At 37.3% G+C, this 16,610-nt stretch overlaps 1 protein-coding gene across 10 annotated transcripts in view; it reads right to left on the bottom strand.

Moving 5' to 3' along the window:
* Positions 1-16,610, bottom strand: part of PUM2 (pumilio RNA binding family member 2) — a 107,656-nt gene that overhangs the window by 50,729 nt on the left and 40,317 nt on the right. For all 10 annotated transcript variants that reach the window (XM_048845582.2, XM_048845581.2, XM_048845576.2 and 7 more), the window contains exons 3-8: positions 9,753-9,858; positions 9,214-9,401; positions 8,343-8,515; positions 5,579-5,849; positions 5,169-5,262; positions 228-353 (exon numbers count right to left, since the gene is read on the bottom strand). In XM_048845582.2, coding sequence (XP_048701539.1) covers positions 228-353; positions 5,169-5,262; positions 5,579-5,849; positions 8,343-8,515; positions 9,214-9,401; positions 9,753-9,858 — 958 coding nt within the window. The remainder of the gene's footprint in view (positions 1-227; positions 354-5,168; positions 5,263-5,578; positions 5,850-8,342; positions 8,516-9,213; positions 9,402-9,752; positions 9,859-16,610) is intronic.

The following is a 16,610-nucleotide window of genomic DNA, read 5'->3' as shown; positions in this document are numbered from 1 at the left end:
CTAGACAGAGCAATCTTTGATATTATTTGCAACAATTAAGAGTACAAAATACTCAAAGAAAATGCAGTTTATTAAGTGGATTGTGCCCTCTTAAGTATTCATAGAAAAAAATCTTCAAAACTACAAATATTGATTTATTTTCTCAATAAAAAAATTTATAAATACATTTTACTATTTTCAAATTCTAATCAGTAAGTTATAATAAAATTGAGAAAAATTGTTGTTACCTGCTAGTGTTGCTGCTGCAGCTAACCCTGCTGCAGTGTACGGGTCAGTACCTGGAGGAGCGGCACTGATAATGTACGGGTTTGGCACAAAAGCAGCTGGAGCCAAGCCTGCTGAGAATACCCCTGCTATAGTAACAAACAAAGATTTAATTTTAGCAAATAGATCCAACAGACATTATTGCACATTTAATCAATGTGATCACAAGTTATACCTGTATTAAAACAAGTACTGCATGTACTCTTCTTGATGTTTTGAAGTGAAGACAAAAGTAGCAGAGAAATCATTACTTTCATTTTTTCTAACCACAAAATCTCTGCCCTAACCCCATTCAGTTATGCCACATGAGGGCAAACAAATAAATAGAGAAATTTTATAAGTGCTTATATGCAAATACAAGAGCTGTAGCTCACGAAAGCTTATGCTCAAATAAACTGGTTAGTCTCTAAGGTGCCACAAGTACTCTTTTTCTTTTTGCGAATACAGACTAACACGGCTGTTACTCTGAAACCTAAAAATTAAGATGAACTAAGATGAACTTGAGTGCTTGCTATTAAATGAGGCTATTGATATAATAAGCATCAGAGAAACTTGGTGGAACAATGATAATTAAGGTTTTAGTCACTAGTATATTTAATAAAAGTCATGGTCAGGTCATGGGGAGTAAACAAAAATTCACGGCCCGTGACCTGTCCATGACTTCTACTATATACCCCTGACTAAATGTTGGGTGGGGAGGGAGCGCAGGGGTGCCACAGGTGCTCAAGGGAGGTGGAGGAGTGTTGAAATGCAGAGATTTTTTAAAAACACTATTGAAGCTCAACCTAAATGTATACCCCAAATAAAAACACAAAAAACAGTAAGAGGACCCCCCCCCCGACCCCAAAAAAGCTACCACTGCTAAACAACACAGTAAAAGAAGTGGTTGAAGACAAAAAGACATCCCTTTAAAAACTGTCAAATCTTACTGAGGAAAATAGAAAGGAGGATAAACTCTAGCAAGTCAAAAGTATAATTAGGCAGGCCGAAAAAGATTTTGAAGAGCAACTAGCAAGACACAAAAACTTACAGCAAAATTTTTTTTTGTAAGTACATCAGAGGCTGGAAGCCTGCCAAACAATTAGTGGGGCCACTGATGATGGAGATGCTAAAGGAGCACTCAAAGAAGACCAGACCATTGGAGAAAAGCTAAATGAATTCTTTGCATCGGTCTTCACTGCTGAGGATGAGAGGGAGATTCCCACATGTGAGCTATTCTTTTTAGGTGATAAATCTGAGGAAATGTCCCCGATTGAGGTATACAATATACATGTGCCTGTGTCAGTCCCAGAACATTAGGGACACAAAGGTGGGTGAGGTAGTATCTTTTATTGGGCCAACCTCTGCTGGTGAGAGAAGCTTTTGAGCGACACAGAGCTCTTCTTCTGGTCTGCTTTCAAAAGACAAGGCTGGGAGCTTAAATTTATTACTCTGCTAGACATGATTTTTGATTAACGAATTTAAGCTCCCCGGCTTTTCTTTTGAAAGCAGACCTGAAAAAGCGCACTGTGTGGCTAGAAAGCTTGTCTCTCTCACCAACAGAACTTGGCCCAATAAGAGATTTTACCTCACTCACCTTATCTCCCAGACTGAGGTGTTAACAAAAGAGATTTTGGAACAAACTGATTAATTTCTCAGTAATAAGTCACCAGGACCAGATGATAGTCACCCAACAGTTCCGAAGGAACTCGGACATGAAATTGCAGAACTACTAACTGTGGTATGTAACCTATCATTTAAAATAACCTCTGCATCAGATGACTGGAGGATAGCTAATGTGATGCTGATTTTTTAAAATGACTCCAGAGGCAATCCTGGCAATTACAGGATGGTAAGCCTAACTTTAGTACCAGGCAAATTGGCTGAAACTATAGTAAAGAACAGAATTATCAGACACACAGATGAACACATTTTGTTGAGGAAGGCTTTTTGTAAAGGGAAATCATGCCTCACCAATCTATTAGAATTCTCTCAAGGGGTCAACGTACATATGGAGAATGTTGACTCAGTGGATATAATGTACTTTCACTTTCAGAAAGCTTTTGGCCATGTCCCTCACTAAAGGCTCTTAAACACAGAAAGCAGTCATGGGATAAGGTCCTCTCATGGATCAGTAACTGGTTAAAAGATAGGAAACAAAGTGTAGGGATAAATGGTTAGTTTTCACAGTGGAGAGAGGTAAATAGCAGGGACCCCAAGGATCCATATTAGGACCAGTACTGTTCAACATATTCACAAATGATCTTGAAAAAGGGGTGAAAAGTGAGATGGCAAAGTGTGCAGACAATTCAATATTACTCAAGATAGTTAAGTCCAAAGCTGACTGCAGAAAGTTGCAAAGATCTCACAAAAGTGGGTGAGTGGGCAAGAAAATAGCACATGAAATTCAATGTAGATAAATGCACAGTAATGCACATTGGAAGACATAATCCCAGCTATACATACAAAATGATGGGCTCTACATTAGCTGCTACCACTCAAGAAAGAGATCTTGGAGTCACGACGTACAGTTCTCTGAAACCATTCACTCATTTTGCAAGGGTAGTCAAAAAACTAACAGAATATTAGGAATCATTAGGAAAAAGGATAGATAATAAGACAGCGGCATTAAGGTATTTTCTATATAAATCTATTGTATGCCCACACCTTGAATACACCACACAGTTCTGGTTGTCCAATCTCAAAAAATATATTCGGATTTAGGGCTGCCAATTAATTACCGTTAACTCACATGATTAACTAAAAAAAATTAATTGTGATTAAAAAAATTAATCACACTTATAACAGTAGAATACCAACTGAAATTTATTTAATACTTTTGGATGTTTTCCTACATTTTCAATATTGATTTAAATTACAACACAGACTACAAAGTACACAGTGCTCACTTTATATTATTTTTGATTACAAATATATGTACTGTAAAAATGATAAACAAAAGAAATAGTATTTTTCAATTCACCTCATACAAGTACTGAAGTGCAATCGAGAAAGTGTAACTTACAAATGCAGATTTTTTTTTTTTTGGTTACATAACTGCAGTCAAAAACAAAACAGTGTAAAACTTTAGAGCCTACAAGTCCACTCAGTCTTACTTCTTATTCTGGCAACTGCTAAGACAAACAAGTTTGTCGACACTGACAGGAGATACTGCTGCCTGCTTCTTATTTACAGTGTCACCTGAAAGTGAGAACAGGCGTTTGCATGGCACTGTTGTAGCCAGCATTGCAAGGTATTTACATGCCAGATATGCTAAACATTCATATGCCCCTTCACACTTCCGCCACCATTCCAGAGGACGTACTTCCATGCGGATGATGCTCGTTAAAAAAATGTGTCAATTAAATTTGTGACTGTACTCCTTGGGGGGAGAATTGTATGTCTCCTGCTCTGTTTTACCCGCATTCTGCATATATTTCATGTTATAGCAGTCTCGGATGATGACCCAGCACGTTTATCTTAAGAACACTTTCATAGCAGATTTGACCAAACGCAAAGAAGGTACCGATGTGAAATTTCTAAAAATAACTACAGCGCTCAACCCAAGGTTTAAGAATCTGAAGTGCTGTCCAAGATCTGAGAGGACCAAGGTGTGAAGCATGCTTTTAGAAGTCTTAAAAGAGCAACACTCGGATGTGGAAACTTCAGAACCCAAACCCCAAAAGAGAAAATCAACTTTCTGCTGGTGGCATCTGACTCAGATGATGAAAATGAACATGCAAGGTGGTGAAGGAGGATGAAAGTGAGGGGAGTACAGGAGTTGGAATCCACTACCCCTTCACCAAAGTATCTCAGCTTGAGGGGCTCCCATGTTGGGCTGTCTCAGCTCACTGAAGCAGTAACCCCTGAGGAGCCCTTTTGTGTCTGGATGCCTCCACAAAGACAACTCGGCTTTTCTGTAGTTGTTGCTGCTACCTTAACTCCTGAGAGCACTCAGGCAGTAGCATCAAGGGAGAAGAATGTCTTCTTGCTAAGATATCAATGCACCAAGGGCTCTCTAAGGCACTGCTGTTTCATTGAACCAGGGGATGTTTAGCACAGAGCTCCTCACAAAACAGGACTCAGTGAATAACTTCTGCTAAGCTGTAAAAATTTAAAAAACAAACCCATCTTTTCCTTCAGACTTTACTGAAGTGTTGGTGTTTAAAGTTTGGTCTTTGCAGCAACTCAGATAAGAGTCCAAAAAACCTCAGGATTCATAAGAAATGTGTAGATTAAATTCAAACACTGAAGTCTTACAAGGATTTTAGCCCTACTTTAAATACAAAATTCAACACTACTTTAACTAGACAATTGCCAGGGCACCTCTAGGATAAGCAGCTATTTATGAAGGAATGAAGTTAATCAACACAATAAAAGCTATTTTGCACTCTATAGTGCCTTTTACTGGAGGATCTCAATGGGCTATTACAAATATTAATTTAACCTCAACACCTCTGGGAGGTACATTAAGTATTATCCCATTTTACAAATGAATGAGTTGCTTCACTTACACTTACTTTGTGGCATTAAAATAAGCATACTTCCCATTTTTAGTCATCCATTTTTTTCGATATACAGTTCTACATAAGCAAAACTAATTTTCAGTCATTTGAACACAAGTGTAGTGGCAAATATTTAGGTGGAGGAAACAAAACAGAAAACGCAATTTTAGAAACTGTTATATAGAGTAGGAACAATCTGACACAGCAGCTCTTCAAAATGATCATTAATATTTCTCTTTCCAGTGCATATATGCATACTATTACTAATACTACTATTTATTAACTAGTTAGAACACCATAAATCAGCAAACTTGAATTAGATTTGATGTTTAGTAAACTGAAAGTAGTGTAGCAAAACAATACATTTGTCAGCTTTTTGTCGCTGACATCTAAAGTATTTATACATTATAAAAATCTCACCTATGTGTGGCTGCTGAGCTGCAGCCAATGCGTACTGTTGCTGCTGGGCTGCTGTTAACTGCTGGACAGTTAGCGCATTAGTTCTCTGGAAAAGCTATGAAATAGCAAACATTTAAGTTTTCAATTTAAAGATGCGAGTTATGCTTAAAGTTTAGAATTTACATATAAAATACTATAAACCAAATACTCTTCTGACATAGGTTGGGAAACTGCACAATGTATATTACATGGAAATGTAAGTACATTTATTTGTTTCCATCCTACTCTCTCTCAAGTATAGGAGTTTAATAAGGTGAAATACATCAAAATTTTATGCTTAAATAGTTAATTAGAAAGAACAAATTGCAACATCTTCAAATCACAGAATATTTTAAACACATTCCCATCAGTTCTGTAAGAACAGCACTAACCTGCTGCTGAGAACTGTAGTCAAAAAGTCCTACAGTAGCTCCTGAGGAGTCCATTTGTACCTGATTGCCAGGATAGTCAAACTGTAACGAATCAAGACCAACTTGTTCCATGGCATCCAGATTCTGAGTTTCTGAGTTTGAAAAGTCTTCTACCAGAGGTTTGTGGGCGGTAGGATTGGGAAGTGGACCTAATCCTTCTGTGGAGTTAGGGTTAGGACCCAGGCGCTCAGCTACTTCTGTTGGGGAGGCTTGTCGGCTTCCAGGAGTACGACTGCACAGAAGAAATTAAAAGAGAGCCTCTTACAGCCTTGACAAATAAATCAATACTGGACAAAGCATATTACAATCTGTTGAAGGAGAATCTTTAAACATGAAAAAGTTTACAAATATAACTGAGAGAAAGAAGATTCACCATAAGCAGTTTAACAGGCATAGAATGGTGAGCTAGGAAAAAGCACACCTTTAGCTTTACCAGTTTACTTCCATTATAAACCCCACTGAAAAATACTTCCAGACTCTTATGAATGAAATGAAATGAATTGCCAATCACCTGTAAGGGCTTAGCTAGATGGCAAGTCAGTGCCTGGCAAGCTGGGGTGTAAATCTATAGCACTTTGGCATGTAGTGTACAACCTGGCCATATGGACCATGTTACTATACAGTAAAAGCACCCTAGTGTGCTGTTAAAGGTTGGTAGGTATCACACTCCACTTCCCAAATGGGAAGTGTTACGTCAGTCCTACTTCTCTCATCTCTGCAGCACTCAAAGGTTTAAATCTCTCTCACTGAAATGAAGGCATGGGTGCCTCCAGCAAATCTGCAGACATAACTCTGAACTGTCCAGTATCAAAAATCAGAAGTCAGTCTTTTGTTGCGGGAAAGAAAACACCATAAAACCTGTCACTTTTAACAAACTGATTCAATCCAGAGCACACACAGCCACTCTAGTGCTTTGATGGTGACAAAGAGGAACACTATGGCAGGGAACTTTTGTCACCCTAGTAACCCACCCTGGCTCCAAACCTAAATTATGCATTAAAAACCATTTAGCACTGCTTCTTCTTTGCCTGTGACACAAGCTAGGAACCAAAGAAACTAAAGTTTCATGCATTAGTTATTTCAATATCCATTTCACTTATAAATAAGAATTATATAGGAAGAAAACCCATACTACAAGTTAATTCAAAATACTGTTTTAATATAAATGTCAAGAGATACAGGAAGAATAGGACAAATATTTAAAAAAATATATATTTAGTTAGGATAGGTTTGCTCCTTATAGTGGTGCTGTTGTGTTGCTATAGTTAAAGTTGTGTCAATAGTTCAATTATAAACTTCTATTTGCAGGGATTCGTAACTCTGCTTCTAATTGCCCCCTTAATTAGATAGCCTTCTCTATTATTTCTTGAGAGGTTTACTGGGTTTGGATGCTTTTCTGCACTTATGCAAAAAAAAAAGTCATTTCTAAAAAAAATAATTTGGAAAGCATTTATTTTTTAATATTGTCATTGCTTTTGATATTTAAATAAAAATAACAGAACAGATTAAAATTAATCTACTCTGCATATGCAGTAGACAATTTAGTAAAATGAATGAAATATGTTTTATTTTTGATATGGTAGCATGCATTCCAAAGGAGTGACTGTAGCTTTTCAGATACACAATATGTTGAGGATTTCACTTTTGGCATAATTAACATGTTTGTTAGTTATTTTCTTTGTTTTTAATATGGGCAATCATGTATTTATCCAAAAGACTAGAAATGGGTCAAATATGCATTGCCTTACCTTCCTAAATTTAAAAAATAAAAGTAAAAATCAAACAAACATTTAAATATATAGGTTCAATTTTAGACCAAGAAAAGAAAGAATATTAAGAGTTAAAGATGATAATCTTTAACTCAAGTTTTGTACCTCCCATTCTCCCATCCATATTAGGATGGACTTATAAGCAGCAGTCTGAACAGCAGTTTTCTGGTTTGTCAATGATCATGTCAATTATCAAGGATACATTAGATAGGTATTTAGATACCAAGGTGATTAATCTGGTATTTGTAAGGTACCAAAGGTTTAATTAAAGATTAGATAAAATAGGGTGGCTGCTTGTGACAGCTGATTGGGCTGTTATGAGTGGGATCAAGGTTTAAATCCCAAGTTTGGACCTTCTCCTTTTAAAACAAAAAAACCTGAATAAATGTCACTCTCGTCAGCATTCAGAATGGTACTGACCGGCTGAGAAGGGAGCTGAATCATATCATGCTGGTCAAATAGAGGATGAATTGTGTGGGGAAACGGAATTGGGGTTCCAACAGGTTATGCAGTGGGAGGATGCACTGCTTCATAGCAAAATTAGAGGTTACATTAAAATTGTGCAGGACTAACTCCTTAACACATGAGCCAGATGTGAAAGTTATGAAGTTTAAGAAGAAAAAAAGTCACAGGAAGTAATTTAGTTCATGATTTATTAATAGAATAAAATCTTAAAGCCCCCTTTAACATGTGTTACACACTGCCTTTTGCAGGTAGTAATTTCTTTAGAAGAACTAGTAGGTTTATTTAGTTAAGATGAACTTTTCTCTCTCATGAAAAATGACACATGGGCTAATGAAATTGTAAGTAACATGTGGCACAGCAGGAGGGGGAGGATGAGAGATAAAAGAATCAATCTACAGCTGAATAAATGTTTGAATTTGACACACAAACAAGAACTCCAAGTATCCCTAAAGAGATATGCTTGTCTTCTTGAGAAACAGTTAAAAGCTTACTTAAAATCTTTGCAATCGGCATCCATTCCATTTGGCAAACCTCTGACATTTATTTTAGTAACATCCTCATCATCTCCTTGTTTAAGATCTCTGTTTTTGTCCTCCTCAAATGGAGAAGCCTTTCCTTTCTGATCTCCTTTCTCAGGTCCATCTGTTTCAGCATCTCTAGTGCCCTGAGGAAAAAGAATCTGTTTGATTCTGAATATTTAACAGAACACAAAAGGAGCACCGTAAGATGACCTAATTCTACACTATAGTGCATGTAAAAAATACAAACATTTTGTTCTAAATGAAATTGCATTTGGTATGTAACTTGTTTATGAAGTTTCAACCACATGCAATTACTAATTGCTAAAACATAAAAGGGCGTTGTCAGAATTTATAATGGAAAAGTTAACTCAACCTTAACTATAGCGGTGCTGGTAAAGCAGTAACACCACAAATTAGATCACAATATACTATTAAAAAAAATTAAAGAAGTGTTTTTAAGAACACAAATAATATGAAGCTCTAGCCCAAAGGCCATTTTGTATTTTGCTTTAAATATAGTTATTAAGAGCTTTTACAGCTCACCAGTGATTTGCATAGTACCTATTTTTCTGCCTGGATTTGAAGGTGATTGGTAAATAAATGCAATAATTTTCCTGAGAAACTTATTCAAGGCCAAGAACTCCCCAAATGTTTCTCCCTAACCCCTTCATGTTAGGATCTTCCAACTAAGGAAAAGTGGTGGGTAAGAACTACACATTTCTCAGCTGAAGGGAATGATAGAAGAGAAATGGAAAAATGTAATAGAAAAACATAACCATGTACAAGAATTCATAGCACTGCTGTAAGTAACTATGCAAGCTTAAAGCATTAGATTACTTACAAAAGCTCCTTTCCTAAACCGGGAATCCAATTTATCTGCTGGAGAGGAACTTAACACATATTCTACCATGCTCACTCCAAGGCCACCACTTTCTGATCGAGGAGACAATACAGCATTTACTTCACTGTTTCCATGAAAACCCTGTCCAGGCTTTCTCTGTACCATAATAGGCTGAGACATAGAATGGTCTGTTTAAAAAAAAAAAAAAATTACTAATCTGTACTTTACAGTATAACTTGCAAAGTTGTTAGCATTTCATAATGGGGAACATATTAAGCAAGACCAGAATATGGCAATTAAATACAAAGCCAGTTTTATTTTTAACAGTTATAACTGAATATATTTATTTTTAAAAAAAATCTTGTATCCCAGTTTTGAGTTTTACTAGCATACCATTGTCATTTGTTCAGTATAGATTTCTCAGAATTAACATGAGGGAAAACAATTTAAAATGTAAGGCATATCTAGGGTTTTATAAAACTATTACTTTCAGATAAATTAACAGGAATCATCTTTAAATACATATTATAATCACTTACGAGGAGTTCCCCATGCAGTCTCTCTCCACTCATCACCAAGGAATATCCCTTTTTGTCCATCTTTTGCTGAATCATCAGGTTCCCAAAACTTTTTGGCAGGTAACAGCTATTTAAAAGGGGAAGTTACTTCATTTAAAATAGCCAAAAATTAACCAATAGTTCTTATAAATAGCCAAAAATATTAACAGCACAACTAAGGGGGATATACTCCATCAATGAAACAAAAAAATTCTAGATATTTAGAGATTCTATAGATGTTAACTGTACAGAAGAAAACAAATTACATTTGAACAGTTAAAGAGTGAAAAATAGTGTCTAATTAATTTCTCAGGAAAGGAGCCCAACTGACAACCTAAGACGCAGGTACTAGTTACACAGAACACACAGAGAATGAACAGTAATTATGCAAGCTTTCCCCTGCTAATGCCCTGATGTTCTTCAACCATCACCTAGTAGGTTGCATCTCTAACGGTGAGAGGCCACTCCATTTTCCATCATGATTCAAAATCTTGGCCTTTCAGCCTAAACAACAAGAATACAAAATCCAGAGGTAGTTTTCATGACGTGGTTGTGTCAACTTGGAAATGGACCAAGTCCACAAACTTCAGATAGTAACTACCCGCATGATGGCAGTTCAGCTACCTCTAGCTTACTACAAACCCTGCCATGTTTGATCCAGTGACCTACAGATTAAAGGTTCCAAATCTCAGTCATTCCCCTCAGCAATAGGGTTTGCTCAAGTAACTACTTCTAAGGTAGAAAAACTGAAGCCATTTCAGATTTAGAATCTCATATTCTGTTCTGTCTTGGAACAAAACCAGTTTTAGTGTGATTACAGAAAGCAGGCACTGCGTTTAACTTCATCAAAAACATTCCTAAGTCACCAATCTTTTTATATCTAGTTTTATAACCATAAACATCAGTGGCAATATAACTAGGTTTACCAACTCTGCCACTGTGGTGTACATCTAAATCCTCGCAAACACATTAATACAGTTTTCATTGGATTGTAATTTTTGTGCACACTGAAAAACTGTAACCCAGCATTTATTTTAAAAAAATCAATTTGTTAGTGGAAAGTAAGAAAACTTTTGAAAGGAGATTAACAACCTAATTCTGCAGAATTTAACCATCCATTTAAAACACGTTTCTAGGCCTTCTGGAAGTGGAAAAAAATATGACAAATATAATCTGATGCAACACTATTTCGCCTACTCTGCAAATAGTACCTAGAGGAGATCACAGTGTTGCCACCTTTAGTTCTGCGCTGCCTTCAGAGCTGGGGGCTGGACAGCAGCAGCTGCTGACCAGACGTCTAGCTCTGAAAGCAGCAGCACAGAAGTAAGGGTGGCAACACCATGACCCCCTGCTACACTAGCCTTGTGACCCCTTTTTGGGGGTTTGAGAAACACAGTTTGAGAAACACTGTACTTTTGTATACTTTTATCCTGTAGTATAGGGTATTTTTATAGTATAGGGTAAAAGTACACAAAAGACCAGATTTCGTGGTCATGAATTTGGTAAGGCCCTACATATGGGCCTGTTAGAAATGGACAGGATTCACAGCATTTTAACCAGGCAGCTATTTAAATGGCTATGAACAGAAGCAGAGATATGCCCTGGAGCTATTCAGGAGGAAGGCAACAAGAAGCGCTCATGAGACATCAAGAGTAGTTGAGAGCCTACTTCTTTAGCAGTCAGAAAGCTGAAGTCAAGACAGTTGCTTCTCCCCTCTAGTAACTAAAGGATTAATGAGGCTTCAAATGTCTCAGAAACCTACTAGCCAGGAACAAAGTTGGTGGGTAGAATTAGTTGGAGAATAGTTAAATTAAATTTAAAAGCCATTTCCCCATTCTTTATATTGAAATCCCTGGTTCTTACAGTGGGATTTAAAAAAGTCATAAATGAAGGGAGGAAAATAACTAGAAAAACAGAGCACATACTTTTAGCTGTGTTCAGGAGGGTCTATTGTTCAGGATAGTATTTTGGTATGCAGCGTCTTCCTGTCAAAGGCTGCAATGGAAGATGCTTAAGTGTCTGTTTCTCTATTTGTATATTTTAAAAAGTAATCACCAGGTGTCCACATCATAGATTTTCATGTGGGTCAAAACACTATGTCTTCTATAAGTTTGTAAAGTTCTGAACTATTTAGATCTCAGAGGATGGAGAAGTACATCGAGGACCATGCAGGATACCTCAATACTGGGTAACTAAGTGAAATTTAAAGGCCTACTAATGGTCCCATCTAGCTTTAAACTCTGTATCTATGTCTGTAAAGGCACCACTGTTTTCCTTCTGGATATCCCAGGATAGGGCAGAAATGAAATAAAGCCATTTTATGAAAACTATAAAAAAAGTGTGTGTGTTGTTTATAGAAAAAGTGGCACTTCCAATAGAAAGTGCGAATATGATCATTCAGTTCAGAGATTTCTCTGGCTGAGATTACAGCTACCAAAAGCAAAAAACTGATGGGAAGAATGGAGCAGATTAAATCAGAATCTGGTCAGGTCATCAAATTGTCATGCACTTCGAGCATGTTTATTTTGTGTCCTCTCAAATGAGGTTATTTCTATATAACTTTCATTATCCAGCTGAAGGTCAGACAAGTATGGCAGAAAGTCCAAGTGAGGAAAGATTGGAACAACATTTATTTATCCCTGAAACAGTGTGTAGGATTTCCGCAAAACACAGGAGTATTGTTTATTGGTAGAGTGTCTCATCGAGAAGAGCAGCCAGAACATAAGAACAGCCATACTGGGTCAGACCAATGGCCCATCTAGTCCAGTATCCTGTCTTCCGACAATGGCCAATGCCAGGTTCTTCAGAGGGAATGAACAGAACAGGTAATCATCAAGTGATCCATACCATGTCACCCACTCCCAGCTTCTGGCAAACAGAAGCTAGGGACACTTCAGAACATGATTTTGTATCCTTGCCCATCCTGGCTAATAGCTACTGATGGACCTATTCTCCATGAACTTATCTAGTTCTTTTTTGAACCCTGTCTAATCTTTGCCGGAGGATGTTGTGAAGGCCAAGATTTCACAGGTTGACTGGGCATTGTGTGAAGAAGTACTTCGTTATTTTAAATCTGCTGCCTATTAATTTCATTTGGTGACCCCTAATTCTTGTGTTATGAGAAGGAGTAAAGAGCACTTCCTTATTTATTTTTTCCACACCAGTCATGATTTTGTAGACCTCTATCATATACCCTGTAGTCTGTTTTTCAAGACGAAAAGTCCTAGTTTTATTAATCTCTCCTCATAGGCTCATAGCTCTTCCATACCCCCTAATCATTTGTGTTACCCTTTTCTGTACCTTTCCCAATTCCAATATATTTTTTTGAGATGAGGCAACCAGATCTGTAGGCAGTATTCAAGATGTGGGCATACCATGGATTTATATAGAGGCAATATGATATTTTCTGTCTTGTTATCTATCCCTTTCCTAATGATATCCAACATTCTGTTAGTGATACATTGAGTGGATGTTTTCAGAGAACTATTCACAATGACTCCAAGATCTCTTTCTTGAGTGGTAACAGCTAATTTAGACCTCATCGGTTTTTATGTATAGTTGGGATTATGTTTTTCAATGTGCATTACTTTGTATTTATCAACATTAAATTTCATCTTCCATTTTGTTGCCCAGTCACCCAGTTTTGTGAGATCCCTTTGTAACTCTTTGCAGTCAGCTTTGGACTCAACTATCTTGAGTAATTTGCAGATGACACAACTTTGCCACCTCACTGTTTATCCCTTTTTCCAGATTGTTTATGAATATGTTGAGCAGTACTGGGACCATTATTTATGCCTGGGAGACACCATTATTTACCTCTCTACATTCTGAAAACTGACCATTTATTCCTACCCTTTGTTTCCTATCTTTTAACCAGTTACTAATCCATGAGAGGACCTTCCCTCTTACCCCATGACAGCTTACTTTGCTCAAGAACCAAAAGAGGACTAACCTTTATCTTTTGCAGAGTCCTACCCACAAGAGAGGATGCAGGAAAGGCATTAAAGAGGTATTTCAGGAATGGTTAGGATAGCAGGTCCATGGCTGCTGCTCCCTGTGACAAGGTGTTTTACAACTGATTTTAGGATGCAAACAGATCTACCTTTGGTTGCCTAAATTTGTCTGGGACAATGCCAACGAGTTTTAGAAACTGAACTTTAGAAATTATTTTTAAAAATCCAGTCAAATCATATCAGGGAATATATAATTGTATTTAAGATATAATTTGTCTGGGACAATGCCAACAGGTAGACGCTACATTTTGGTGCATTTATGTTGTGACAATTTAACAACACTACTGAGTTTGCCTACAGTGAAAGGAAGTACATAGGTAAGATTTTTCCCTGCCCAAGTTATGAGGGTTTAATCTTCCCTAAGGAGGGGGGACTGACCTGGTTCTTCCTAATTGCTGATAGCTAAGCATACATCATGTTGTTCATCTTAATTAAAATGTGGTTATTTAGCTACTGATTAGCTAAGGGCATGAACAGCTCAAACAAACTGCCATCTGTTACTTCTTATGTGGTACCTGAAAGAGCAGTATGCACCTCTATGACAGACATGTCATTCATTCTGCAGCATAACAGAGAAGCAAAGGCAAAATAGGCCTTTCACTTAGTGATTCCTGCATCTAACCAAATAACTTGTGGTTGAACACAAGCATATATTTCAGAAAGACATTTAAATGTCATTAAAAGACTCCAAGTGATAGAATTAACAGCCCACCAATTAAATCTACCCCCCCCCCACCCGCTGGATCAATCGCTCTGGAGCTAAGTGTAGAAGTGGGAAGTGCTGAATCCCTGCAGAGACAGAAAAATAAATTGACCTACGGGGATTAGGAATATGATCAGGAAATGAAATTCAATTCAGAAAAATGCATATGTGAGAACAAGAGAACATAACAGGAACAATGTCTTCACTGGGAAGAAAAAACTATCTGGACATTTTTTTAAAAAGTATACCTATTCACATGTTCTAGGAGCATTACAACACTACACTTTACAAAAAGTGCAAAAGAGTTAGGCCTGGTCTACACTAAAAAGTTTGGTTGACCCACCTATGTTGCTCAGGAGTGTGAAAAATCAACATCGGAGCAGTGTAGTTAAGCCAACCTAACCCGCAGTGTACACGGCGCTAGGTTGACAGAAGAATTCTTCTGTCCAACTAGCTACTGCCTCTCAGGGAGGTGGATTACCTGTGCCAATGCAAGAACCCTTCCCAGCAGTATAGGTTGCATTTACACTGAAGTGCTACAGCAAAGCTGTAGTGTTTCAAGTGTAGACAAGCCCTTAATGTCTTGACTTTTCCCGATGTGTTCATTGGTTAAACAGTAAACAAATTATACCAAGGTGTTCAGTGACAACTGGCATAAAAAACTGACACCATTTTTTAGTTCCCACATTCAGAAGAATCACATAATAAAAGAGAATGTGCTCTTGATATAGCTCTGATGAGACCACACCTGGAATACTGTGTTCAGTCTGGTGCCAAGAAAACTAATTGGAGTTCAGGGAATAACCAACAAAAACACACCACAAAACTAGGGTGTACTATGATGTGTAACTTGGGTAAAAGAATTAAGAAAAGGGAAATCTAGGAAAAACACAGCAAACTTCCTGAAAGCAAGAAATGTGGAATAGTCTCCTGAAGAAATGGTAGAAGCCCCTTTGGAACATTTCATATAAGTTAGGATAAAGTACCTGGAATGTACCCTACCTCATGTGGTTGAGAGGATTATTTCATTAGCGTTTGTAAGGTGCTTAGAGACTATAGATCAGCCTTGGAAAAACAAAATGCTCACCAGCTAAAACTTCAAATTTCTCATCAAGGAATAATGCTTTTCCTGGAAAGATCAGAGCCCAAAAATTATCTCTAACATATTAAGTTGAAATATTGTTTGTTTTGATTGTCAAAAGGCATTTCTCTAATATTTTGAAAGACAGATAGGTAAGTAATTAAAAAGTTTGTTTTACATGTATGATGCACTATCATTCGTTGTGGATTTGATATTTCAGTTTAATTTTAAAAGCAATTGTTTACAAAGAGCTATCTTCTTTTTCTTCTCACTCAATACTTGTGTAAAGTAATCTAGCATGTGTCAGTTCGTACACAACCATATTGTACTTTTTTAGCCGTATAATCAAAACACTGAAATCAGTATTGCAGTTGATGTAGTTTGTGTCTGCAGATTGGATCTAGACTATTCTCAGTGATAGCAGATGACAGGACAAGGAGTAATGGTCTCAAGTTGCAGTGGGGGAGATTTAGGTTGGATATTAGGAAAAACTTTTTCACTAGGAGGGTGGTGAAACACTGGAATGCGTTACCTAGGGAGGTGGTGGAATCCCCTTCCTTAGGGGTTTTTAAGGTCAGGCTTGACAAAGCCCTCACTGGGATGATTTAGTTGGGATTGGTCCTGCTCTGGGCAGGAGGTTGGACTAGATGGCCTCCAGAGGTCCCTTCCAACTCTGTTATTCTATGATTCTATGTAGGAAACATGACTGCTTCAGTTTACATATAGCACTGGTTATTAAGTCATTACAAAATAGAATGCATCAACAATTTTGTTTTTCTTGATCTCCTTAAGAATGCCTCCTGGCCCAGGTAACATCTGCCTTGACTCAGTTTTCTCAATATATTCCAAATGGGAAACAGCCAAACCATACTTCTTTGCATTGCCTTCAAGTGATCTGGCATAACAAACATCACAGTATACATGGTGCATACTTGCAAAATATCTCACAGTTGCCTCTATATCATCAGAATTTGAAGCTGCAGTCACTTTTGGAGACTTAACTAGAAAAACTTGAAAACAAGATTCAAAATAAATTCCATCTT

The sequence above is a fragment of the Caretta caretta genome, chromosome 3 (assembly GCF_965140235.1).
Source record: "Caretta caretta isolate rCarCar2 chromosome 3, rCarCar1.hap1, whole genome shotgun sequence".
Lineage (NCBI taxonomy): Eukaryota > Metazoa > Chordata > Testudines > Cheloniidae > Caretta > Caretta caretta.
This window is presented reverse-complemented; position numbering and strand designations above follow the sequence as displayed.